Source organism: Gopherus evgoodei, chromosome 1 (assembly GCF_007399415.2).
Source record: "Gopherus evgoodei ecotype Sinaloan lineage chromosome 1, rGopEvg1_v1.p, whole genome shotgun sequence".
Lineage (NCBI taxonomy): Eukaryota > Metazoa > Chordata > Testudines > Testudinidae > Gopherus > Gopherus evgoodei.
The window spans coordinates 258,806,258-258,831,397 of record NC_044322.1 but is presented as its reverse complement, the minus strand read 5'-3'; the positions used below and the strand labels follow the sequence as shown (position 1 = coordinate 258,831,397).

General features: G+C 46.0%; 1 protein-coding gene across 1 annotated transcript; it reads right to left on the bottom strand.

Annotated features, from left to right (window-relative positions):
* Positions 1-1,079: 1,079 nt before the first annotated feature.
* DENND11 (DENN domain containing 11) lies at positions 1,080-23,456 on the bottom strand. Its single transcript, XM_030543942.1, has 9 exons — positions 23,246-23,456; positions 11,232-11,331; positions 9,880-10,038; positions 8,849-9,002; positions 8,333-8,471; positions 7,643-7,774; positions 7,185-7,335; positions 6,575-6,643; positions 1,080-5,406 (listed from the first exon to the last, which is right to left on the bottom strand). Exons 1-9 carry the CDS (start codon positions 23,454-23,456, stop codon positions 5,211-5,213), a joined length of 1,311 nt encoding a protein of 436 aa, XP_030399802.1. The 3' UTR covers positions 1,080-5,210.
* Between the last annotated feature and the right edge of the window lie 1,684 nt (positions 23,457-25,140).

Here is a 25,140-nt window from a genome sequence, read left to right as displayed (position 1 = left end):
GATAATGGAGCAAATAACTAAGCAATCAGTTTGCGAAGACTTGGAAGATAAATCCATGCTGTTACTTTTCACCTTATTGTCAAGAACAAATGTCAAAGCAATGCAATAACTTTCTTTGACAGGGTAACAAGCCTTGTGAATGGGGCAGAAGTGGTAGATGTGGTATATTTTTACTATAGTGCAGCTTTTGATACTGTCTCGCATGACCATCTCATAAACAAACTAGGGAAATACAACCTAGATGGAGCTATTACAAGGTAGGTGCATAACTAATTGGAAAACCATTCTCAGAGTAGTTATCAGTGGTTCATTATCAAGATGGAAGGGCATATCAAGTGGGTCCTGCAGGGATTAGTTCTGGGTCTGGTTCTGTTCAACATCTTCATCAAATGATTTAGATAGAGTACACTTATAAAGTTTGCAAACTATACCAAGCTGGGAGGGGTTACAGGTGCTTTGGTGAATAGGGTTCAAAATTCAAAGTGATCTGGAACAAAGGGGAGAAATGGTTTGAACTAAATAGGATGAAATTCAGTAAGGACAAATGCAAAGTACTCCACTTAAGAAGGAACAGTGGATCTCACACTGCAGAGTGTGATCTCGGGGTCATAGTGGATCACAGGCTAAATATGAGTCAACAGTGTAACACACTTGCCAAAAAAAAAAAAAAATACCCCCACATCATTCTGGAATGTATTAGCAAGAGTGTTGTAAGCAAGACATGAGAAATAATTCTTCCACTGGATTGTACACTGATTAGGCCTCAGCTGAAGTACTGTGTCCAGTTCTGGGCACCACATTTCAGGAAAGATGTGGAGAAAGTTCAGAGAACAATGATTAAAGGTCTAGAAAACATGACCTATGAGGGAAGATTGAAAAAAATGGGTTTGTTTAGTCTGGAGAAGAGAAGATTGAGGCGGAGAATAACAGTTTTCAAGTATATAAAAGGTTGTTAGAAAGATGAGGGGAAAAAAATTATTCTTTTTAACCTCTAAAGATAGGACAAGAAGTAATGGTCTTAAATTTCAGCAAGTGCTGTCAGGGTGGTTAAGCAATGAAATAAATTGCCTAGAGAAGTTGTGGAATCTCCATTATTGGAGATTTTAAGAACAATTTAGATAAACACCTGTCAGGGATGGTCTAGATAATATTTCGTCCTGCCGTAAGTGTAAGGGACTGTTATAGATGACCTCTTGAGGTCACTTCCAGTCCTACAATTCTATGAAATCCTTGGCCCATTGACAGCAATGGATCCAGCCCAGGCCGTTACAATCACATACAGCCCTGTAGTACAAATAATCAAGGGTTACACATAAGATAGATCTTATGACCTGCTTAAGTAGTTGTGACTAATACAAAGTTCAGAGAACTCTTGGAAGTTTAAGCAGCTTCCACTTTCCCTTCTCTCTCCCCCCCTGCAGGAAAGAACTGGATTCTTACATACAGACCCGTTTCAAATCAATGGTGAGAATGCCACTGTAGACTCTGATGGAAAGGCTGTTGCTCTCTACTTTAAACACAAAAGTTAATGTGAGGTTAGAAAGACTCCGATCCGAGACATTACAGCTTTGTCACATGGCTGTTATGAGGGGATCAGATAGCATGCCATAGTCACATTAAAAAAACCTAAAAGGCACCACGTTAAAGGCAAAGTACTTTCAACATTTCTGCAGAAGGATTTTCCACTAGCTCCCAATGACAAAAAGACAGTGTCACATCTTGCCCTCCTTTTAGTCAAAAACAAACAAGCAAGCTTTACTGTTAAAAACACATTCTCCTCCTCTTCCCCCATCCCAAAAGGCACTCCTTTACCAAGACCTTCTAGCTGCACGGGGTTTAAAAAAAAAACACCCAGAACAGCAAAGCACTACACAGGGTTGCAATAATTCTCCAGAGTTGACTTTTGAAGGAAGAGGAGAAGAATTCAGATTCATGTTGCCTGTAATACTAGGAGGAAATATGTGCAATAATGCTTTGTCTTCAAAGGCAGAAACCAGTAACTGCTTCCTTAGCAATTCATAACCAATCCCTCTACACCACACTGTTGGGTTGCTCACATCTACCCTAAGGTTGCAGAACTACCACTGCTTTCACTACCAAGAAGCCAGACATGAGGAGCAGTTACTTCAGACAGCCAAAGCAGGTGAGTCACAGCACTGCCTCATATTTTGGCAGCAAATTCCCTCCAATAGAGCAACAAGGAGGCCCTTCTTGTTTGGATACTTCTCACCTCCTGAAGCAGCTGCCTTTCAAGAAAGGCTTATGGAAACCAGATTACACAGCAGAGCCGACAGACTATAGCTATCCAGCCAGGATGCAAGTCAGCAGATTCTTTTACCCTAGCTATGCCATCGCTTTGTTGCTCCTCCTTTATCCTCTTCTGGCAATGTCCTCTGATGGAGCTGGTTTTCTGACAGCGCATGAACACACACGGCCCTGCTACAGCTCAGAAACATGTTAGAAAGTTTTAGGTTGCAGAGGGCTGTAAGCTCCCAAGGATACAAACTAAATGCCTGCTCCTACTCAAATGAACAGAACTACCAATTTCAGTGGGAGCAGGAGAGGGCCCCTAAAAGCTGATCAGAGCAAAACTCTGAGTCAAGCCATAGCAAAAAGGAACTAGGTGATTGACATTTCAATGCCTTTGTTTATTCCTAACATACATAGGTTACTCAAACCGCAGTAATGCATGTCTGCCGTACCTCCTCCTTGCAGAGAGAATCTTCTTGGGTGGAGATGGCTAGTGAGATAGAACCCAACAGAAATGAGGTGGGAGGGCACCAACTGAGGGCAGAGTCAAATGTGGATTGTATTGGGCAATTCAGCTTGAAAAGAGGTCAAAACAAAAGCAAAACAAAAATCAAGACAGCGCCTTCCTCAGAAGTGACTTTAATTGCAACCAGCTCTGTTCAAGTTCTTCAGTCTGTCAAACGCTACCCTTGTAGGGAAAATTAATGCAACAGAACCGCAAAGGACAGACAACAAAAGTAGCAGCATGTTTTTCTCCTGTAGGAAAGTAGTCGGAGTCCAGGAGAAGCAGAGAGAAAAAAAGACTCCACTTTGCTGACCCAGCACTTGGAGGCTGTGATGTGCTACATATTACACTAATTAAAATAGCACTAGGAGGGCCTTGATTTGCCTGTGCGAGGTTGTTTCCCTCCTTTCCCTTCCCTCAACCTCAACTCTCTGCTCCCTTGGGTTAGGAAAGACCTTGAATCTCAAGTAAACAACTGAGATGTCTGCAGGAGATAAACCTCATGGAAAGCTGGAATGTGCCTGCCTCTAAGCACCTCAAAAGGCACAGATGCTAAATCAGTGATGCAGTGCAGGAGATTCTTTGAGGGGGAGGTGTGTTTAAATAAATACATGGGTTGAAACAAGGAACTGGGGAATGTAGGGTGGTCAGGCTGAACCCTATCCAGCAGCAAAATCCAGAAGAAAGGACTGGAGTGTCCATTCTGTTTATGGCAAGGAACACTTCCATAGTAGTTAGAGGGCTAGAACATGAAATGCTGGATTATGGCTTACAAGAGAGCCAAGATGCTGAAATAAGTCTAGGGAAAAGGGCAGCTAGATTATTATGGTCTCAGTTCAAACAAGGTACTTAAGCATATGCCTAATTTCAAGGATGTGAGTAAACCTACTGAAGTCACCAGGACAGAGTAGTCAGTGGTACTGCCTTGCTGAATGAAGGCCAGTAAGAACATCAAGTGCTGCAAGGCAGCTAGTTACTCCTAGGACTTAGCATCATACATTCAAGTGTTGCAAGGGGAGGAAGGCATCCCGAACACAGCCAGCCTTTCACAGGAACAAGCAAGGGGCCCTATTGTCCAGCCAGTGGTCACTGGTCCACACCCATTGCTGAGGAGTGAGAAATCTCTATGCTGAGGAGAAGCAGAGCTAATGGGCAGGAAGAAAAATCTGTCATTTTGTCTCCTCTCCCTAAAACACACCCACCCACCCATCTCTGGCAGCTGAACCAGAAGAGAACTCCAAGCCACAAGGGAACTCACTGCAAATAGTAAGGCCGGGCTACAACCTCCTGTACCTCTCACTGAAAAACCAGTGGGCTGTCCCATTGACAGTGGCCAGACAAAATCATGATCCACTTAACTGAATGCTCAAGCAGAACAATGACTGGTTAGTTGGTAGCCAGGGCAAAGCACAAACTGATACAAACTCATGGCACTGGGAGAACAAGACAGGAAGCGGGGTAAGCAGCAGACCCTGCAGAAAGATTCTGCCCGTTCTGTTGGTGAAGTTAGCAGTAAAGGAAGGGCGGATGACGAGTCAGGGCCAAGCATTTCCCACACAGCTCTATCAACAGTGCTCAACCCTGCCCTGAGAAGAGACTGCAAAGCACAGCAACTGCAGGGTGCCGTTGTGATATTGGTCACTGCTCGGTAGGGGATACCTGGACACTATCCTGCTGTTTTAAAATCTTTAATCAAAGCAGGATCCATGCAAATAATAAATAAAGGAGTTAGGAGACACCAGGAGGTGAAGAGCTTTTCCATTCTCCTGTGCGCCAGGCATGAAATGGGGAGGATAGGTTCTAGATCACTCCACCTTTCAAATGCTTGAAATGAGAATGTGACACCTTCTACCATCCCATAATGCAAAGTGATCATGTGATCCTGTACCACGTCTAGTCTTAACCATTTTCTTCTGCTATAGATGGGAATGGTGGTTGGACTCCAACTCAACTGCTGAAAGGATGGGCGACTGGAGTGTACAGAGTCTAACCTGCATGATTAACTGTCCCCAGTGAGAAACAGTAGGGTGGAAGATGTTGAAGAGATTGGGGAGCACTGGGAGGGGACATTCTCCACAGTCAACTCCTGAAGGCTCAAATATGCATGATTTCATATTGGTCCCCATGACAGAAGGTGCTTTCCCTGAAATCTCCAGCCCCTCAGAAGTCCAGACTTGGTCGAAAGCAGTTGCCAATGTCAACTGTGAGGGTTGGTGAAAAGGTGCCATTGCTCCTATGGATATCAGGAAAAAAACAAACCAAACCTTGAGCAGTCAATCTTGAAGAAAGGAAAATAAAATCACATTTTGTTTAAAATTATAAATACTTTTCTGTATAAAGTTATTAAATAAATGAGATCCTTCCAGTGACGGTGTGGTGAGTTCCAGTGATGTTCCTAAGCGACGTTCCATAGTCTTTAAAAAGCCATCGCTGCTCCATCTCTCCTGTCCTCAGTTTAAGTGCAGCAGGGGTTATCAATGACTAGCATGACATCAATGCCATACACTTCCAGCAGGTCCATTAGGAAGCTTCGATCACCTTGTGGGTCCAGGCCCATGCCCCGGGCATGGTCAGCTGTCAAGGTCTTGTCCTGGCTGGCTGACACCTCCATCAGTGTCTGAAATATCCGATTGTTCTGCTCCATGAAAAACCTGCAGGAGGACACAGCAAACAGGGAAGAGGAGATGGGATTGAAAAGAAAAATGGAAGACAGATTTTCTACACCATCCCCAGTGTCCCACTTTAAACATTCCTACCTTCTTTCCAACATGGTGTTGCACATGTGGTAGGTCAATAGTGAACCTTTTACTCAACACGCTTCAGGCTGGCTTATTTAAGGTGGGCGCTGACTCAACAAACACATTTATTGTGGGGAATAAAAGACCAAGTGTAGAAATCCAACATATGTCTCCCCTAATACAGTGTGGGAACTGAGTGGACAAAAGCACCAAGCCACTATGCTGACCCAAATGATTTCTCCATTACCTGTTCTTGAGCCACCAGATTCTAACTATGACTAAGCTTCAGCACCAAACAAGGAACATAACTTGGGAGATGAAAATTCGGTTGGCCACCTCCTGCATCCCCTTTCAGGTACAGCACTGTTCCCTGGTCCCATATCCTTTCCAACCACAGTCTAGTTTTAAATGACAAACAATGAGGCTTTCCCTGTGCGCTGTGGCAGGCTGTTCATAGTCCAAAGCACCTCAGTCTTGGCAAGCTCTCCCTAATAGTCACCCTCAATTTTCCTTCAGACCATTTAAATCGCATTACTCTCATGCATATCCCTTTCCCACCACAGGACATAAGCAATAATAGTGTGTGGTGAAGGACTCCATAGGAGGAGCCAAGGTCTATTTAGTACTTCAGTTGCCACGTATTTCCTCACAGACTACAGGAACTACACAAGCATTACCCAACCCTTCATCCCAGCCTCTTCTGAAACCGCCACACATGTAACTGCCCGGCCGACAAGCAGAGGCAGTTTGCTCCACACAGCCAGAGCAGTGTCTGCATCTCAACAAGCTGTTTGGCCTCCCCCAGCATAGCCAGGAATTCTGAGGAGGGTCAGAAGATGCTGGTGTTCTAGAAACCTCTTCCATTTCCAACCCATGCTTTATGGGTCCCCATATCCCCTCCAAACACTTCCAGCCCCCCGAAAAAACTCTATATTTGCAAGCTAAGCTAGTGTGATATGAAACCAGTGAGACAACGACTGGACCCTAGGCTGCCAGTGGTGCACAGGCCCTCCGTGCGAAACCACACTTTAAAGACTCCCTGGAACCTGGTTGTTATTCAGTGGTGCAGGGAGCAACTCACAAGATAAAGAGGTCCTCTTCACAGGAGCTGCAGTCCTCCTCCACCTCCTGAGAGTACATCAACATCTGCCTGGGAGAAGGGAGGCAAATCAAACACACGTACAAGCAACGAACCCCAGAGCAGTAGCACCAAACAGGGTTCTGACTGAAGACATCACCATTTATTGAAGATAAAGGTACTAAAACCTTCATCTTTAATCTATAGGTGGCGGCAGAGTCCCATGGACAGGGCACTAGGCTGGGAGTCAGGAGATCTGGATTCTTCTCTCAGCTCTGCCCCTAAACCCATTGCATGACCCTGGGCTAGTCACTTCATCTCCATGCCTGTTTCCCTTCTCACTCTTTATCTACCTTGTCTATCTAAGAATGACAGGGACTGACTAATACTGTGTGTTTGTACAGTGCCCAGCACAAAGGTGCCCTGATCTCAGCTGGAGTCTCTAGGCCCTGCTTGTAATACAAACCACCACCATACAGGTAATGAATGAGAGGGTCAAGAGAATAAACCAAAGCAGCAAGAAATCAGGAAAATGAAGACAAGACAAATCAAGAAAGTGAAGAGACTGAGATACTGGTTCCATCGCTCCCCCCACTCAGGTTCCCTCCACTACCTCTGGTCATTGAGACGCTGATATTTTTCCTTGTCGGCACTGTTAATCTTCAGGAGTGGCTGCAGGTGCTCGTGGTGTGTCTTCACATTCTGGTTATCCACATAGACGTCGTAGAGATCTCGCTTCTCCTCAAAGATCTTTTCTGTTGTGCCTGCCGAGACCAGAGGGAGAGGAAGATTTTCAGACATTCTACTTGCAGGGTAGCTGTTCTCTCTTGCTTTGCTGTTCGATGAGAACAACACACAGCCACACCCAGACACATTACAATCCAGTGATTGTTGGATGAGAACAGGACCTGGCCACACCCACACAGGTTAAGATCTCTTCTCTTTTATTTCACAGTATCTCTCACCATCAAGACATATTTTCAGCTTCAGTTTTAAAAGGTACCTCCTGATCCATCAGAAATTGCAGCTTGGGGTGAAGCAGTAGGGAAGCAAAGAGGCTGCTGTACTTACAGGCCACATAAGACACTTCAGTCTCCAGCATTTCTATGTCTGCCACATTCACATAGAAGAAAGGCTTGGACTCTGGAACGGTCCCCCCAATGCCAGGCAGTGAGACATTGGCTAGGCAGCAACAGCAATACACTGCAGGTGAGAGAAAGGGATAATACAATGCCCACACTATTCCCTCTCAGTAGGGTCCACAATGCCCCCTCCTTGTTTCTCTTGTCCCCATTTGCTTAAAGTGCTCCTAAACACACAGTGTTTATAGCACAGCATAGTGGCATCTGACCAGCAGTGAAATGCTTACATTTCACTCTGACTCTCCCATTGGGCAACGTTATTTAAATTCTTACTTAAGTTCCTGCAAAATGTTTAGACATTCTATCCCCCTCACCCAGCTTGTTGGTGAAATGAAAGTCAGGCAACAGCATCTGGTGCTGCCACACAGAGACACGAGTTCAGGTTCATAACTCTTTGGGCCAACAAGGCCTGGGAAAAACATGCTTGCAAGAAGTAGGGGAGGGGAGCCTCAGGGTTGTTTTGCAAACCCTGCCCCTCATCTTCCCTAGCGGCTGTCTTGGGAGAACAGCACTGCGTCCCTCCATATCAGCTAGGAGGGGTGTGTGCGCATGTGTACAAGTCACTGTCCTTCAGGCGTGGGAAGGAAGAGGTCTGAGGGTTTTGACCATGACGCCGTACCTCTATAGCAGACAACTCCTACTGGCGGTGGTGAAAATATCAAAATGCGCTTGCGTAGCAGAGCGAACTTCCAGAGGATGAAGATCTGCTCTCCAAAGAACTTAATGAACTGAGACATACAGCCTGCGGGGTGTGTGATCTGAGGGTCAGGAGAAGAGAACGGCTTATGAGAGATGCTACAGGAACACACAGAGATGCTAAATACAAAAGCAGAATATGGGAGCAAGTCGTAGATACACAGAGCCCAGTGCCACCCACCAAACTTGTGACACTAGATGCATGGGAGCAAGAGCAGCACACTGCAACAGTGGATAGTTGCCTGAGATACTCAGCCTAAATAACAGGAATCTACCTTGTGCAGCTTAGGGCTCAGCCCACAAATGCTCAAATGCATGGAGAAAACTCCACTAGCTTGCCTAGCAGAGAGACTTGCTATACACAAATTAGCTAGTCCTACACCCACTGGGAGCATCAGTGCACTGCATGTTCATACAAGCTGGACAGTGCCTGCATCACCTTCATCTCTGGATACATGTATCTGTGGATGGAGGGCAGCCAGTGGACAGGTGGCTGAGAGCTGGAGGTACCCTTGCCAGCAGGGAGGACCCCCTTCTTGTCATCATAAAATGCCTCTAGGTGGGAGTAATGTCCTGGCATCTCCAGCTGGTGTCTAGAAAAGACAAAAAGTAGGAAAGATTTATGGTGTCCACAGATCCCAGGGCCCTTGCCCGCAGCCACATATATCTCCTAGTCCATGATTCAGCCTTGGATGCCTCAGGTTTCACTAGCTGTGGCACCAGCATCATAAGCATCTGTATCTTTCAGTGCATCCAAGGAAAATAGGCAGGGCTGAAATGGTCAGGCAGGACTCTCATACTCCATGCATGGGAGAATGGATCCTGGTTTTTAACATTTAGAACAAGTTCAAACAAGATGGCGTTTTCCTGCAAGTCCTTTTTTACCCTTACTTAATTCCCTTGGCAAGCTCTGATCCTTCAGCCCCACTGGACAGCGCTGTGTAGAGAGCAAAAGCATGTATGTAGCCAAGAACAAAATCTCACTGTTGACTCTAAAAATCTTTCAAGAAACCTTTAGTAAACTGAGGTTTTAAGGGACAGGAGGGAAATCAACAATTACTTTGCTCTAATACCTGTTCAAAACAAGCAATTCTCCAGCAGATTAAAAAAAACAGTGTTACACACTGAAGTCGTCCTGTATTACTCACTCAGGTTTAATTTCTTTCCTCCATCATGATCCTCATTTCCTGAAACACACACACACACACACACACACACACACAAGTGGGTAGCGGGGGAGGAGAGAGAGTACTGTTTCTTGGAAAAAGGTCTTAATGTGGCAACATTTCAAAGTCTTTGCTCAATGCCAAAACCTTATTGCACATACAGGGAAAACTACCTTTCAAATGACATGCAACCTGATGTTCAAGGTAGCCTGGGAAACCTTCACATCCAACCATCCACACAAACATTCAGACCCTTCAGTCCAGGTGCACAGGCAGCCAATCCTGTATCCCACAGACAACTTACCGAACCTGGTTCTCCAGGAAGTGCATGTATCTATAGAGCAGGGTGTACGAAGGGGAGAGAATCCCCACAGACTTCATGCGGGCACCACGCTCTAATTCACTCTCCACGGGCATGTTTTCAAAGCAGGCCAGGCCGAAGCAGAGCCCTTTCCGGAAATAACTGGGGACAAATGTGCAACAAAAGATAACTAGAAAGGGGGAGGGTGTGAAGAGAGGCACATACATGGCATGGTATAACAAGCTGATCCTAGGAAGGCCCATCAAAAATATCAGTTCTCCACCCCTACATCGCCTCCTGTGCACACAGGCCTCGGCCATTTTAACCATGTCTTCTAAATCTATTGACAGCATGGTCTACATTACACAGGATTCAGAAAGCTGGCAGCCTCCAGTGCCTCTCCTCCCACTAAAGGCCCAACCTTTGCTAGCACTGGTGCAGTGGAACCTGTGTTAGCAATGATGGGAAAATTTTCAGACGAGAGGCTTGGGTAGAAAGCTGGGCCCAGGGAGCATAACGTTGTGTTTCCAAAGAACAGTGAGGATAACACACCACACCTTATAAAGTCAGTCAAACTAGTTGTCGTAACGATGGCCTGTTTGGCCCCCAAGCCATCTCCCAGGCTTGCAGAGAATGGAAACAAACACCTCTTCTGGCCAATCATGGAGTCTACAAGCTCTACAGGGAGCAGCTGTCGGTCCTCCTTGGCAAAGGGAGGCACCACAACTCGGGGCCCTTGAGACCAGAGTGGGGAGGAATACGATGGGAAGGGCATGACCCAGAATTCCCATTAGGAGGAGGGAGGGAAGAGGAAGTGAAATGGGGACAGGACATGATCACTACTCAACATCTAAAGGAGACATCCAAGTTTGTTTTTTTTTTAAACATGTTTTCTTCTGCATTCTCTCAAAACCACAAATGAAAAAAACCTCCCCTTCCCCTGTTTTGCTCTTTTCCATCTGGCAAAGAGTTTGCCCCATCCCCAGCATGCCCCCTGGCCCGACTGCTGACATTCCTAATGGAGTCTGAAATTAGCAATTCTGTTTGCTTCCTTGTTTGTTCATGCCTCATGCATTAGTGTCAGTTTACCTTTAGGAACCAGACCTGCTATTATTGGCAGGCTGGCCACCAGAGCAGAAGTCATTATACGTTAGGGCCTACATAAAGAGCAGATATTTGATGCAGCAGATGCTAAATATCTGGAAAATTCACTCCAAAGCAGCTAATTTATGGCAAGTCAATCTGGGGGGCCTTAGCTGATGGGCAGTGTTCATTTCTACAGCTTTGGACTAAGGGAGGAGGGCGTGTGTGGCTAAGGAGGATGGGAAGGAGCAGCGCAGCCCAAATATACTCACATGAAATCCGACTGGACTTTGTGCGATCCACTTGCCATGGATTTGAACTCAACGCCTTCTAAGTCAATGTCTTGGGGCAAACACCATTCCACCATGTTACCTGTGGGGCAAGGGAGCGAGAACTTTTCATTGGAGGAGAAAAAGGTCCCACCCTCTACTAAAGATAAAGCAGCAACAAATCAGCAGCAGCCAGGTATCAATCACTTGGGTATCAAGGAGCAGTGCACTGGTAACAGTATTTTAAAAGGCGAGTTTTCGGAGCAATACGGGGCAGTTATTACATGGCCTTACAGTGGGATGGGTCTCTCCAGTACCTGAGACAGAGCACAGATGCAACATTACCACTCTCCATGTACTGCCTGTGAGACAGACATGCTGCACTGAACATCAGTACATTGCACGGCCTCAAGAGTTATTTCAGAATCTCTTTAATATCTTGCAGACTTGCCCCTCCAAGGCTTGCCAGGCAGCAGCTACAGCAGATAGTCCTTCCAGGTACTTGGGCAGGGCAGTGAAGGAGGGGCTAACTCTACTGATGTTCGCACTGTGAGAGTTCTGTGGACAGAAGACTTCAGTCTCCAAAACTGCAAATCTTACCCCTCTCCTCAGCACTGTAGTGCAAAAGCAGAGCAAAGGAGAAGATGTAAAATTAAATAGCCAGGCATTTGGTAAGGGCACCATGTTGCCGTGATAAAGTCTTGGATTCAGAAAGGATTTTAGAAATCCTGTTCAAGAAAGGCAAGCAGCATAGACTGGCAGGACTGGAAGGGACCTCAAGAGGTCATCTACTCCAGTCCCCTGAAGGCTACGTAATAACTAGATCATCCCTGACAGGTGTTTGTCTAACCTGCTCGTAAAAATCAACAATGACAGAGAGTCCACAACCTTCCTAGGCAATTTGTTCCAGTGCTTAACAACCCTGACAGTTAGGAACTTTTTTCTAACGTCCAATTTAAACCTCTCTTGCTGCAATTTACGCCCATTGCTTCTTGTCTTATCCTCAGAAGTTAAGAAGAATAATTTTTCACTCTCCTCCTTATAACAACCTTTTATGTCCTTAAAAACTGTTATGTCCCCCCTCTTCTCCAGACTAAAGAAATCCAATTTGTTCAATCTTTTCTCACAGGTCATGTTTTCTACACCTTTAATTATTTGTGTTGCTCTTCTCTGGACTCTCCAATTTGTCCACGTTCTTCCTGAAATGTGGCACCCAGAACTGAACACAATATTACAGGTGAGGCCTTATCAGCATGGAGTAGAGCAGAAGAATTACTTCTTGTGTCTTGTTTACAACACTCCTGCTAATACAGGGGTTCTCAAACTGGGGGTCGGGACCCCTCAGGGGGTCACGAGCTTATTATTTTGGGGGTTGTGAACTGTCAGCCTCCACCCCAAACCCTGCTTTGCCTCCAGCATTTATAATTCTGTTAAATATATTTTTAAAAGTGTTTTTAATTTATTGGGGGGGGGTCACACTCAGAGGCTTCCTATGTGAAAGGGGTCACCAGTAAAGAAGTTTGAGAACCACTGCACTAATACACTCCAGAATGAGGTCTGCTTACCTTATTTTATTTTTTGCAACAATGTTACACTGTTCTCCACTCATATTTAGCCTGTGATCCACTATGACTTTCAGATCCCTTTCTGCAGTACTCCTTCCTAGACAGTCATTTCACATTCTGTATGTGTGCAATCCATTGTTCCTTCCTAAGTGGAGTACTTTGCATTTGTCCTTATTGAATTTCACCTATTTACTTCAGACCATTTCTCCAGTTTGTCCAGATCATTTTGAATGTTAATCCTATCCTGCAAAGCACTTGCACCCTCTCCCAGCTTGGCATCGTCCATAAACTTTACAGGTGTACTCTCTGTGCCATTATCTAAATCATTTAGAAGTCAAATCTCCAAGAAGAATGGAAATCGGACTCTCTCCCCTTTCTGCCAGGCTTATGAAGGGGTATTAAAAAGCCCAGGCCAGAACTTTGTATGTAGATTTATGGCTAAAAGTGAAAGTGTTATCATCATCCTGGTAGGGAGGAGTGTACACGCAACACATGGTAAACTGTAACACCAGCCATGCTCATGTCAGTGGAACCTTACACACATATCTGTTTTTTTTAAGCAGTATATATATACTGCTTAAAAAAAACAGATATGTGTGTAAGGTTCCACTGACATGAGCATGGCTGGTGTATATATATATATATATATATATATATATATATATATATATATATATATATACACACACACACACACACACACACACACACACACACACACATACGGTCATGATATTCATGTGGAAAACTTAACTACTGGGTTAACAAGTTTGTCGTCTACCTTTGACTGCTTCACCTGCACTCTGCCAACAAATCCGTCTTTGTCAAAATTCCAAGCCTCTGAGCAAATCAGCTGGCGTATTTTTTAGTATGTAAAATTTTGTTACAAGAAGGATTTCCTCCTTTTCACTAGTCCAAGGCCCAGTACATGCAATCCTCAGTCCTAGACCTGTGATATTTTAATGGTTCGATAGCCCACAAAAACCACAGGACAGCTGGAATTCCACCTCCCACGCAAAGTGTGGGTGTGGAGACTCCACGACCACTCCTATCCTTCTTGATGGCTCTGCTTGGGCAATGGATCGTTCCTCTGGAAGCCCATTATCTTCCTTGGTAAGACTGGTCAAACAGGAATCTTAAAGCCAACGCCCTTATACAGCTTCCATGGAACACATCTCAAGCTAATTAATATTTTAATAGCTGACTGAAATGTTTCACGGATTTCCCAACCTCCTAACTCTACAACACAATAATTCTTCCAGCAAATACAAAAGTGCACAGATACAGAAAAGATTAAGACTGAATAAATTGGCAACTGACTATCCCCCCAACAAGAAAAAGTTTAATGCCTGAAATAGAAAAGAATATCTAAAAAGTCTGATCTTGGAGTGGAGATGATGAGAGAGAGTATTTTTTTAGATGAATGACCCATACAGAAAAACAAAAAATATTACAAGTCAATCTAATCCTAAACTCTTTCACAACAGATTTGTGGGCTACATACAGATTTTGGACCAATACAAATATTCAGGGATGAGATTTTTCCACCAAAAGTTATACTACTACAAGCCCTAGCGTGTACACAGTTATGCCAGTATGAAGGCAAGCTTACTCCCCTTCCCAAACACTATACTTATATAACAACATCCACTCTGCGATGTGTGCGAGAATACACCACTTTACAGCAGTGTAGTTAAAACAGTACAACTTGTGTGTTTAGACAAGGCCTTAGACTTGGCCAAGACTGTGAGAAACAAGAGTCTAAAATTTGACACCTAAATAAGTAGCTGATTTTCAAAACTAGCTGAGCACCCAGCAGCACCCATTTGGGTCAGTAGGAGCTGTGGGGTGCACTCTACATTTAAATAAGTGCCTAACTTTAGGTGACTATTTCTGAAAATCCTGGCCCTTCTTTGTATTTTATATATTGCACAAAGGAGGGAACATATATAATTCTATTTAGCAGCCTGTTTTTCTGCTCAAGTAGACATTGTTTCCAATAGGTTTTGGGGCCTAGTGAGAGAAATAAATACAGCAAGTTAAATACAATAACAGCAGAGATTTCACGTGCATCCATTCTGTTCAGAGATGGGGAGGCCAGTCCTAGGCTGTCTTGTCAGCAATATCATCACACAGCTAATGAAAAGTCACTACAACCAAGCAAGGAAGTGGGTAGAACTCTCTAGAAGCCTCAAGTATGTGTATGTGTGTGTGTGTGTGTGTGTGTGTGTATATATGTGTGTGTGTATATACACACACACCCCTATCTCATAGAACTGGAAGGGACCCTGAAAGGTCATTGAGTCCAGCCACCTGCCTTCACTAGCAGGACCAAGTACTAATTTTGCCCAGATCCCTAAGTGACCCCCTCAAGGATTGAACTCAAAACTCTGGGTTTAGCAGGCCAGTGCTCAAACCACTGAGCTATCCTGCCCCTACGAAGGGGATTTCTCATTTTATGATGGTAGTGCCCAGAGACTCCAATCAGGGCTCTACTGTGAGAGGTGCTGTACAAATACATAAGACGACAGAGCCTTTATTGATGTACCTGGACCTTTTAGGTAGTGTACATCATGGCGGAGGAAGCCACTATGATAATGCCTGTGGTTTGTGTTTAGTTATATGTAGCTACTTTTTAAAATTTATAATTGTTTTTAAAACGACGCGAGATGATCGTTCCCTGAAGAGTTTAAGGAAGTAGATCAGGGCTCCCTCAACCACAAGTTGTGGTTAGCGCCAAGTTCTCCCGCAGGTTCCTCTTTCAAACACAATTGAAAGTCTAATGCTCATAGTGAATCAACTACTGATCTTCAGCAGCACAGTTAATAGTGATACGTTATCATTCCACAGCACCTTTCAGCCAAAGTACCTTCAATTAGTTAAGCCTCAAATATCACTACAGGGGTTTACAAGTATTATCCCCATTTGACAGATGTGTAAACAGACTGAGGTTAAGTAATACACCCAGTTCCACAAATCAGGTCAGTGGCAGAGCAAGTGGAACTAGAACCCTGTCCTGTGCTTTAACCACTGGAGGTCAACATGCTCACACCTGAATAAACTCATTCAGTTACACTGTTTTCTAGGATCTTCCATTAAAAAGAACATTAGCCACCAACACGTGTACTTTTGGGCAGTCACTCTCACCACCTTGCCCTGTGCGATGACGTGGCAGTCATGGAGCAAGCAAAGAGATAAAAATCAGTCTGGCGAGATGCTAGAGCAAACAAAGGAGCAAACCACAGACAGGAGGGAGGGGGAAGGAGAAGCCTCTGTGAGAGCAGGAAGCCTATTCCGTTCCCTAACCATGCACAAAGCAGCTCCCAGACTGGTGAGGAAGGACTTCCCAAGCAGCATTCAAACAACTTGAACTTTAGAGCACAATGTGAGGCTTTAAAAAGAAAAGCTCACAGGTTCCTTGAAGAACTTTTGTAAGCCACTCATCAGCACTAGGATAAGTCAGAAAGAGCATCAGCAGCTTCTGGAAGGAATGGAGCCAAAAAAAGTTTCCCTTGTGACTTTCTGCACTGTTCCTCTTATTTTTGGATGCTCCCAGAAGCTACTGTGACACCAGCATTTAGCTTCTTTATTAAAGTAACCATCTGTTCATGGGGGTGGGGGAGGCTGGGGGGCAACCACACAGACATGAAGATCTACATGTTAGAGAACACATTTTTAGATTTATACACTCTGCAACACAACACTGCAACGCTGTGCTAGTGCCTGAGAACCAGAAAGTGAAACTAAACATGATTTAGTTCAACTTGGAGAATGAAAGAAATACAAAAAAGAAACAAAACAGCTTAATAATGGTGAATTGGACTTTTTCAAAGCAGTTATTGGTTCACTTGTAGGCCTGATCCTCCACTTGCAGGACTAGTAGTCTGGCCACTCAAAGCCAGCTGAAGGACTGAGGCCTTCGCAAGCTGCAGTGTTATTAAGAACACTACAGATTTATATTGGTATAATAACTACATCACTCAGGGATGAGAGAAATCTACATCCCTGAGTGACATAGTTATATCGACTTAACCCCCCATGTAGACAGTGCTATGTCAGCAGAAGAGCTACTGAGTCTCAGGGAGGTGGATCAACTTCACTGACAGGAGAGTTCTCTCCCATCAACTTAGGCCTGCTCTATACTACAGAGTTAATTACATCAACCTAACTCTGCAAGTGTCTACACTAGACTGTAGCTTCTATTGATGTAACTTGCCCACTACACCAGCCTAATAACTCTACCTCCACGAGAGGCACAGCACTTAAGTTGATTTAGTTAGGCCGACGCAGTGTTAGTGCAGACACTGTGTTGCTTACATTGACTGTTACTGCCTTTCAGAAACCGTCTCACAATGCTCCATGTGCACTGGACACGCAAAAGTGATTGAATTACTGCAATGGCTGTACGTCAACATAACTAAGGTTGACTTAATTTTGTAGCGTAGACGTGCCATTAGAACATTTTTAATAAAGCAATACAGTGCTGCAGCTGCACCAATGCAGTATTTTAACTGTAGGCTTGCCCTACATCCCAAACTTATTACCAAGATAGTTGGCTGCCCACCACAATCACATAAGTAGCAAGACACATAATTTGACCTGCTCCTATTTCTTTTAGAGTGCACCACCTGGAAACAGTAACGGGGCAGGCAACACTGTGCGCAATATTCCAAGATGCCAAACATTGACAAGTTTGATACAAGTGCCCCTCAAAAAATGCGACACTGTATCTCTCTTTAGCCTGAAAGATCCCACAGCAGTGCTTCTCTTTACTTGTCCCTCCTGTGTCTATCCTACAGGTCAGCCCTATCTGGACTCCTTCCTGTTTCTGGATACCCAATAGCGCCACACAAAACACACCTTTTCCCCTCTCCAGCCGGCAAGATGACCAAATATACCAACTTACTGTAGAAGGGATGTCCATGGAAAAAGCAGTTTACCTCTCAAGGACCCTCAAAGACCATCATATTGACATCGTGGCCCTCCCAAGAAACATGCGCAAAAGACAACCACAAAGCTGCCAGACATAAAATCTCATGGAACGGGGGGCTGCTTCACCATCTGACAGACATTATCAGGGACATCCTCTCAGTGAAGAGGCAGCATTTCACCAGAGGAGGAACTGCTGTGACCAAGTAGCTTCACTCACCAGCCACACTGAGAACAGAAGTTGAAGACAGGAATCGCCCTTGTTGATGTGTCCTCGGCATATGACACCGGCTGGAGACAGGGCTTCCTCCTCAAGGTCTCCAGCGTCATTCACTGTTAACAAACGATCCACCTCTTGGCAGCAATGACCGGGGACCACTGGTTTAAGGTATACCTTAATGGCCAGATCAGTAGACCAAGGACTCTTCACTCAGGCATCCCTCCGGGCTCTGTCCTGGCCCCCATACTTTTTAATCTATACACCATGGATATACCAGTGATGGAGTTGGGGAAATTCATCTATGCGGATGATGTTGCCCTAATTGTTCAGCATACAAGCCCCCATACCATCAGCTGCACCCTAACCCAAGATCTTAGCACAATGGCTGATTATTTCCAATGCTGGAAGCTTAAGCCTAACCCAAAAAAAACCCATGGTGTCCACTTTCCATCTGAACAATAAAATGGCTAATACCAAACTTGTGGTGCAGTTCTGCAGTGAGAGCGTCAGCCATGAGGCTAACTCAAAGTATCTCAGTGTTACACTGGACCAGAGTTTAACCTCTCGACAACACCCCGAGAACACCCGCTATAAAGTCAGGTCTCATGTCGCGCTTATCAGGAAATTGGCCAGAACACCCTGGTGCTCCAGTCCATGGACCTTACAAACTGCAACAACTTCTTTGGTACATTCTGCAGCTGAATACTGTACACCAGTGTGGTCTCACAGCAGTCACACTAAATGTCTTGACACTCAACTCAATAATGCCATGCGCATAGAGTTGATTTGAGCGTTCCTGACACTGGTCAACTGGTTCCCGGTCCTACTGCACATCCAGCCTCCACAGATTAGAAGAGCTGCCCAGACATCTCACTTTCTCAACCACGTCAATGCAAACACGAAGACCCCACTGCACGATGACCTGCAGAACCCACCAAAGACAAAATTAAAATCCCGCAACCCTCTATGGGTCTGCATCAAGAGACTTACACTTAACTTTGATGCCGAGGCTAAATAGAGAACCACAGGGAGCGTTTCGACTGCTCAAAACAAACAGCTCATTGTTGACCCTGTCAAGGAACTACTGGGTTTTGATTTATGTTGGAAAGACTGGTGCAGATTGAATTGCATCAGGACATCTCCCGGGAGATGTGGACAAAACCTCTTTAAATGGGAAAACGAGGCAAACACCTGTAGGAGACTGTGGTCACTAGGCACAAATGAAGGAGCACATCATTTCTCAGTGTCCCCTTTGTTCATTCGCCAGGGGCCTGAAAGACATTCACCAGCTCACTGCTGCAGCAAGGTCCCTACTATCAAATCTAGATATAAATTTGTAATTGTTGTTACCTCCCCAAGCCATACAAAAGAAGCAGTCTTCACCTTCAGCGACCTCCATGGGCTTGGCACAAGTTACTGAGGGGACCATCACACCCTGTGTAGTCATGACCTCCCTTGAGAGCCAGGTTCCTGTGGTATTATGGGACTGTCAACTTCAAGAGCAATGCTTTGCATGCAGAAGACCAAACTTTCTTGGCTACTGCCCATAACTTACTCCCAGAAGAGGTCAGCATACACAGAAACTTCAGTGTATTCAGAGCAAAATGCAAAACTTACTTCTGTGACCCGGTCCTTCTGCCATAGCCACCCTGGCCCTCTCACACAAAGCCACAAGAAGCCAGTCACTGCTGACTGAAGGAAAGAGATCACTACCTGAAGGGTATTTACAAATACATACATAAGCAGGGCCGGCTCCAGGGACCAGCATTCCAAGCAGGTGCTTGGGGCGGCAATCTGCAAAGGGTGGCAGTCCGTGTGTTTTTGCTCCCAAGCAGCGTGCCAAATTGCCGCCGCAGAAGGCAGGGGCAGTCCCTGTGCTATTAGAGTAGCACGTGCATTTCCGTGGCGGCGGCAATTCGGTGGCAGCTTCTATGTTCAGCTGACCGTGGCAGCGCAGCTTCTGTCTTCTGGTTGAAGACAGAAACTGCCTCCGAATTGCTGCTGCCGCGGAATCGTTCGTGCCACCCTAATGGCACACAGACTGCCCCCGCCATCCATGGCGGCAATTCGGCTCGCTGCTTGGGGCCGCAAAAACAGTAGAGCCGGCCCTGCACATAAGTGATGTATATAAGACCCTAGATCAAGGCAGACAGAACAGTTGTACAGCATGTGTGAATGTATATGGCAGGTATGCTCTAACCTACCAACAGGAAGTTAATAATGGACAACAGCAGATGCAGTGGTGGGCTAGCAATGAAGGGGTTAGCATTTTCTGTAATCTCAGTGTCATGATTTTGGGTCAATAACAGAAGAGAATTAACACCAAGTTAGTGTAGGACTGAGCAAGATCCCAAGTGTGTGATGAAAGACAATTGAGAGATAAGTTCACCACTCCTTGGAAAAACAACATTCATCTCTTGAGCACCAAACAAAAAAAAATCAGTCGCCTGTGCAGACAGAACTCAAGACAGGTATGACATCAATAAATATGTAGCAAAGCTGTGATTTGTTGGGTACAGTCAGCAGGAGGCATGGATCAGTGTTCACGTCGCACTCCCTGTCAATACCCAGCCCAAGCTGGGAAGCTAATAATCCAACCAGCAGACCAAATTCAGTGAATCCTGGTCACATGCCACCTGAGGCACATTGCGCATACACTAAGAAGCAGCAGCACAAGTCAATGCTCTACATCAGGGGTCAGCAACCTTCCAGAAGTGGTGTGCCGAGTCTGCATTTATTCACTCTAATTTAAGCTTTCGTGTGCCAGTAATACATTTTAATGTTTTTAGAAAGTCTCTTTCTATAAGTCTATACTCTATAACTAAACTATTGTTGTATGTAAAGTAAATAAGGCTTTTAAAATGTTTAAGAAGCTTCATTTAAAATTAAATTAAAATGCAGAGCCCCCAGACCAGTGGCCAGGACCTGGGCAGTGTTAGTGCCACTGAAAAATCAGCTCACGTGCCACCTTCGGCACCCGTGCCATAGGTTGCCTACCCCTGCTCTACATGCCCATCAAGGGACGTAATTTACTTCTTCCATACAGATACTATTGCTAAGGCTAAGATTTTGTCACGGATATATTTAGTAAGTAATGGACAAGTCACAGGTAATAAACAAAAATTCATGGAAGCCCATGACCTGTCCCTGACTTTTACTAAAAACATCCCTGACAAAATGGGAAGGAAAGAGTGTCCAGCACCCACAGCTGCTGGGGCTTGGGCTCCCCCCACTGCACAGCAGCTGGGAACTCCAGGACCCCCTGCTGCCTGGGTGCTTCACTGAGGCTGATGCAGAAAATGTCACAGAGGTCTCTGGAAGCGACAGCTTTCGGACATAATCGTAACCTTAACTATAGCTACTAGACATAGTTTTCTAAAGTTATTTGTTGTAGAGAAGTATGAAGAGCGATTGTTTTCCCCCCCCTTTGAAAAGTTGCATGTGGACAATAGAGGTCAAATTGGACCACTTCCTTACATCCCATTTTCACTATTTCCCTGTGAATTATATTGTATAAGTGGAAGCACTTAAGTACAACCCTCCACAGCAGATAAAACCAGCACCAAAGACAAGATGTACTGGTACGTTACCCGCCATTACCCAGTACTTGAAAATATAGCTGGAAAGTAGTCCAGCTTCTGCAGAACCACTTTTCACTCTGTGTGCCCAACTGCCTACTCACAAAATGGCAGAGGAGTTTTAGGAAAAACTGAGGTTTGCCCAGGGAGACTCTAATCATATTTAACATCACACTTATTTGGAATGCTAAACCCCACCCCCTTGATTATTACACTGTTGGGTCCACTACACTGTCATAACACCACTGAGGTCACCTATTTTGGCTGCATCTTAGAGAAAGCCACCTCCTGCACTAACAGAAAATTAAATCCTAGTGCTAACCCCTATTTCCCATATGCCCTCTTCTTCCACTTACTTATTCTGATGTGGCAACACACCTATCTACATACATTCTCTGCCCTGCCTCCCCCATCCCCCATGGATGTGTAGAATCAGTAAAAAGGCAGTGAATCTAGTGAGAATGGAAGTCAAAGATCTTGAATTCTTATCCCAGCTTTGCCACTGACTTGCTGCATGGTTATCAGACAAGAAAGCCTCTCTGTGCTTATTTCCTCCTCTGTACTACTCTTCTACCTATTTCACAGGAATTCTGAGAGGCTTAATTCCTTAACGTATGTAACACACTTGAGATTCCTAGAAGAAAAATGCTATAGATAAGCAGAGTGTTATTAATCTGCACAGGTCCCATAATGAGGAAGGGAAAGCAACACCAAGATCTCAAAGTTGCATGAACGGAAGTAAATAGCACTTTGTTGCACTATACTTGGCAAATATAATGCAAGCCACAGGAAAACAACATGCATGCTGGGGAAGTGGTCAGATACTGTAGTGATGGTGGCTATGTTCATCACCATCTAACACACTGTACTACATGCAGCAGGTGAGTGTAGCCAGTGTTTGGTGGGTGAGGCTTCCATGGCTTGCCTCAACTCACTTACCCATAAATACCTATGGCGAAAACAGGGACACAGTATCATATTTTCCTGTGAGAGAATGCTGCAGAGACCCGCCTCAGCTCTTCACCAGAATAGAGGGTGCTGAAGTGGGGAGAGTTTTCCAGGGCTTTTCCATCACCCCATGAAGATCAGTGGGTGATGGGGAGGATTTAAAGAGGAGGAATGTAGCAATCTTTTCTGAACGAGGGGGAATATAGCAGTTTTTTCTGGAAACCGGCTGCCCTCCACCCCCAACTCATCACAGTGATGATCAGGCTGCTGAGCCAGGGAGTAGGGGAGGGAGAGAGTTGGCGAGAAAGAGATTCCCACACGGTTTCTCTCTCATCCCCCATGGGCATGAGCACTAGATGTGTGAGGTGTGCAATATTTCCCTTGAGAAAGGACCTGTTGCGGCATCCCCAACTCATCACGGGGATGATCAGGCTGCTCAGCCCAAGAGGTGAGGGGGGGGGAAAGGAAGGAAAAGGAGCAGGATTCCCAAGGTGTCTCTCATCCCCGAAAGCGTTTTCCTGGGGACCTGCCGAGGCCTCCCCAACTCACGACAGCGATGACCAGGCGGCTCAGCCTGGGAGCGGGGGGAGAAGCGAGATTCCCACAGCCCCCACCCCCCATCCCCGGGGTGGGATCAGGGAGGAGGCGACAGGGGGCAGCAGCGTTTCCCATCACAGCGGAGCCCGCGGGGATGGATGCGGGAGGGGCTCCCGCCCGCGGTTTCCCAGGCAGCGCACGGAGGGGGCGCAGCATCCCCGCGGGCCGGGCCGCCCTTACCGGAGCGGGGATCGAAGGTGACCACGAACACCGCCACGATCTGGTCCGCCTCCGCCTCCGGCCCCCGCGGCAGCTCCCCGGGGCCGCCCCACGCCGCGCCGCCCCCCGGGGCCAGGCTCCAGCCGCCCCGCTCCGGCTCGGCCTGCGGCAGAGAGACCGCGGGGCCCTCGGCCCAGAAGAGCAGCGGCGCCTCGTCTGCCGGCTCCACCATGGCCTCGGCCCGCCGACTGCGCCGCGGAGAGCCGGGCAGGCGGGCGGGCAAGGAAGGGGGAGGGGGCGGGCAGCCGTGGAGCAGGGGGCGGGGCTAAGCCAGCATGGGGGCGGGGCTTCCGGGCTGTGAAAACGCTCTATCTCGCCGCCCGCTTGGGCCAACCGGGCAGTCAGATAGGGGCTGTTCACAGCCAGTCACGTGACCTCGCGCTTCCGGGCCCGCGGGAGGCGGGGCGCTGTTTGGAGTCGCAGCGGGGCCGCGGGCAGGAGCGCGCGGCGCGTTCCGAGGCGGGACCTGGGTACGCTGAGCCCAGGGGCTGCGGGGAGCTGCTCCCTTGGGGGTCCCCAGGGCGCTGTAGCCGGGTCACTTGTGTCTACATAGCAAGCCTGGACTGAGGGCGCTGGTGAGCGCTCCAAAGCTAACCACGGGGAGCCAGTGACAGTACCCACAAGTACAAGCAGTGCCATCACCTCGGCCTGTCAGCACCACGGGTCTAAAAGGACAGAGATGGAAACACACCTAGGTCCTGACCCTGCAAACTGCTTTGCATAAGTGGCCTGAAGTGGAGGAGTCCATCACTGCAGTCCCATTTACAGGACTGGGGCCCTAAATCTGTGGTTTTCAACCTGTGGTCTGTGGGACCCCTGCGGGGTCTGCAGACTATGCCTAAGATTTCCAAAGGCACTTCCATTTGCAAGTTTGTAGGGGTCTGCAAATGAAAAAAGGTTGAAAACCCACTGCCCTGGATAGATTGGACATACTGAGTGTTATTAAAAAGCAAATGCTGTATTGTAGTATGATGCTACTGTGCTATTGCCTAGAATATTTTTATTATAGTATTATTTCTATTGCTCTTTGTTTTAGGATATTTATATCCATCCCGGTTGTATTAGGTGCCATTACTTAAACCTAGAAGTACCTCAGTTCCCTCAGGAAAGAAAAACTAACTTCTCATCTTCTTTCCTCACAGATTAAAGTTACTTTCTTAAGAGGAATTAAATCTACATTGTTTGTTTCCTAGAGCGTGCAGCTGGGGCCAAAACTCAGAGATGAGTTTTATACCCCAAGAGTGGAGAAACTGCTGGATTTCAAGTGACCTGGAGTTTGTGCAAGTCAGTTTCTCTACTGAGGGCTTGGCTACACTCACACTTTACAGCGCTGCAACTGGGGTGTGAAAAAACACCCCCGAGCGCTGCAAGATACAGTGCTGTAAAGCGTCAGTGTAATCAGGGCAGCAGCGCTGGGAGCACGGCTCCCAGCGCTACACGCTACACCCGTAAGAGATGTGGTTTACATGCAGTGCTGAGAGAGCTCTCTCCCAGCGCTGCCGCTCTGACTACACTCACACTTCAAATGTAGCCATACCCTTTAGTTATCCTCACAACCTGGAACCTAAACTGTCAATTTCGTCATCCCTGTTAAATGCAACTGGCATAGTGGGATGTGCAATCAGATAATTATAAATATGGGTTATTTATACTGTACCAGATGTTAACTTTTCAGTGGTGTGTACTGTAGATTGTATAGCTAAATTAGATTATAAAATTATTTTGATATTATTTTTTGAAGGAAAAAAAACCCAACAGATATTTCTGCGACTGATCCAAACATTAGACTGTCATTTGCTGCAACATTTCTGAACTATATTTTCTGTGCTAATATAGGTCCTGATCCTGAAAGTGGA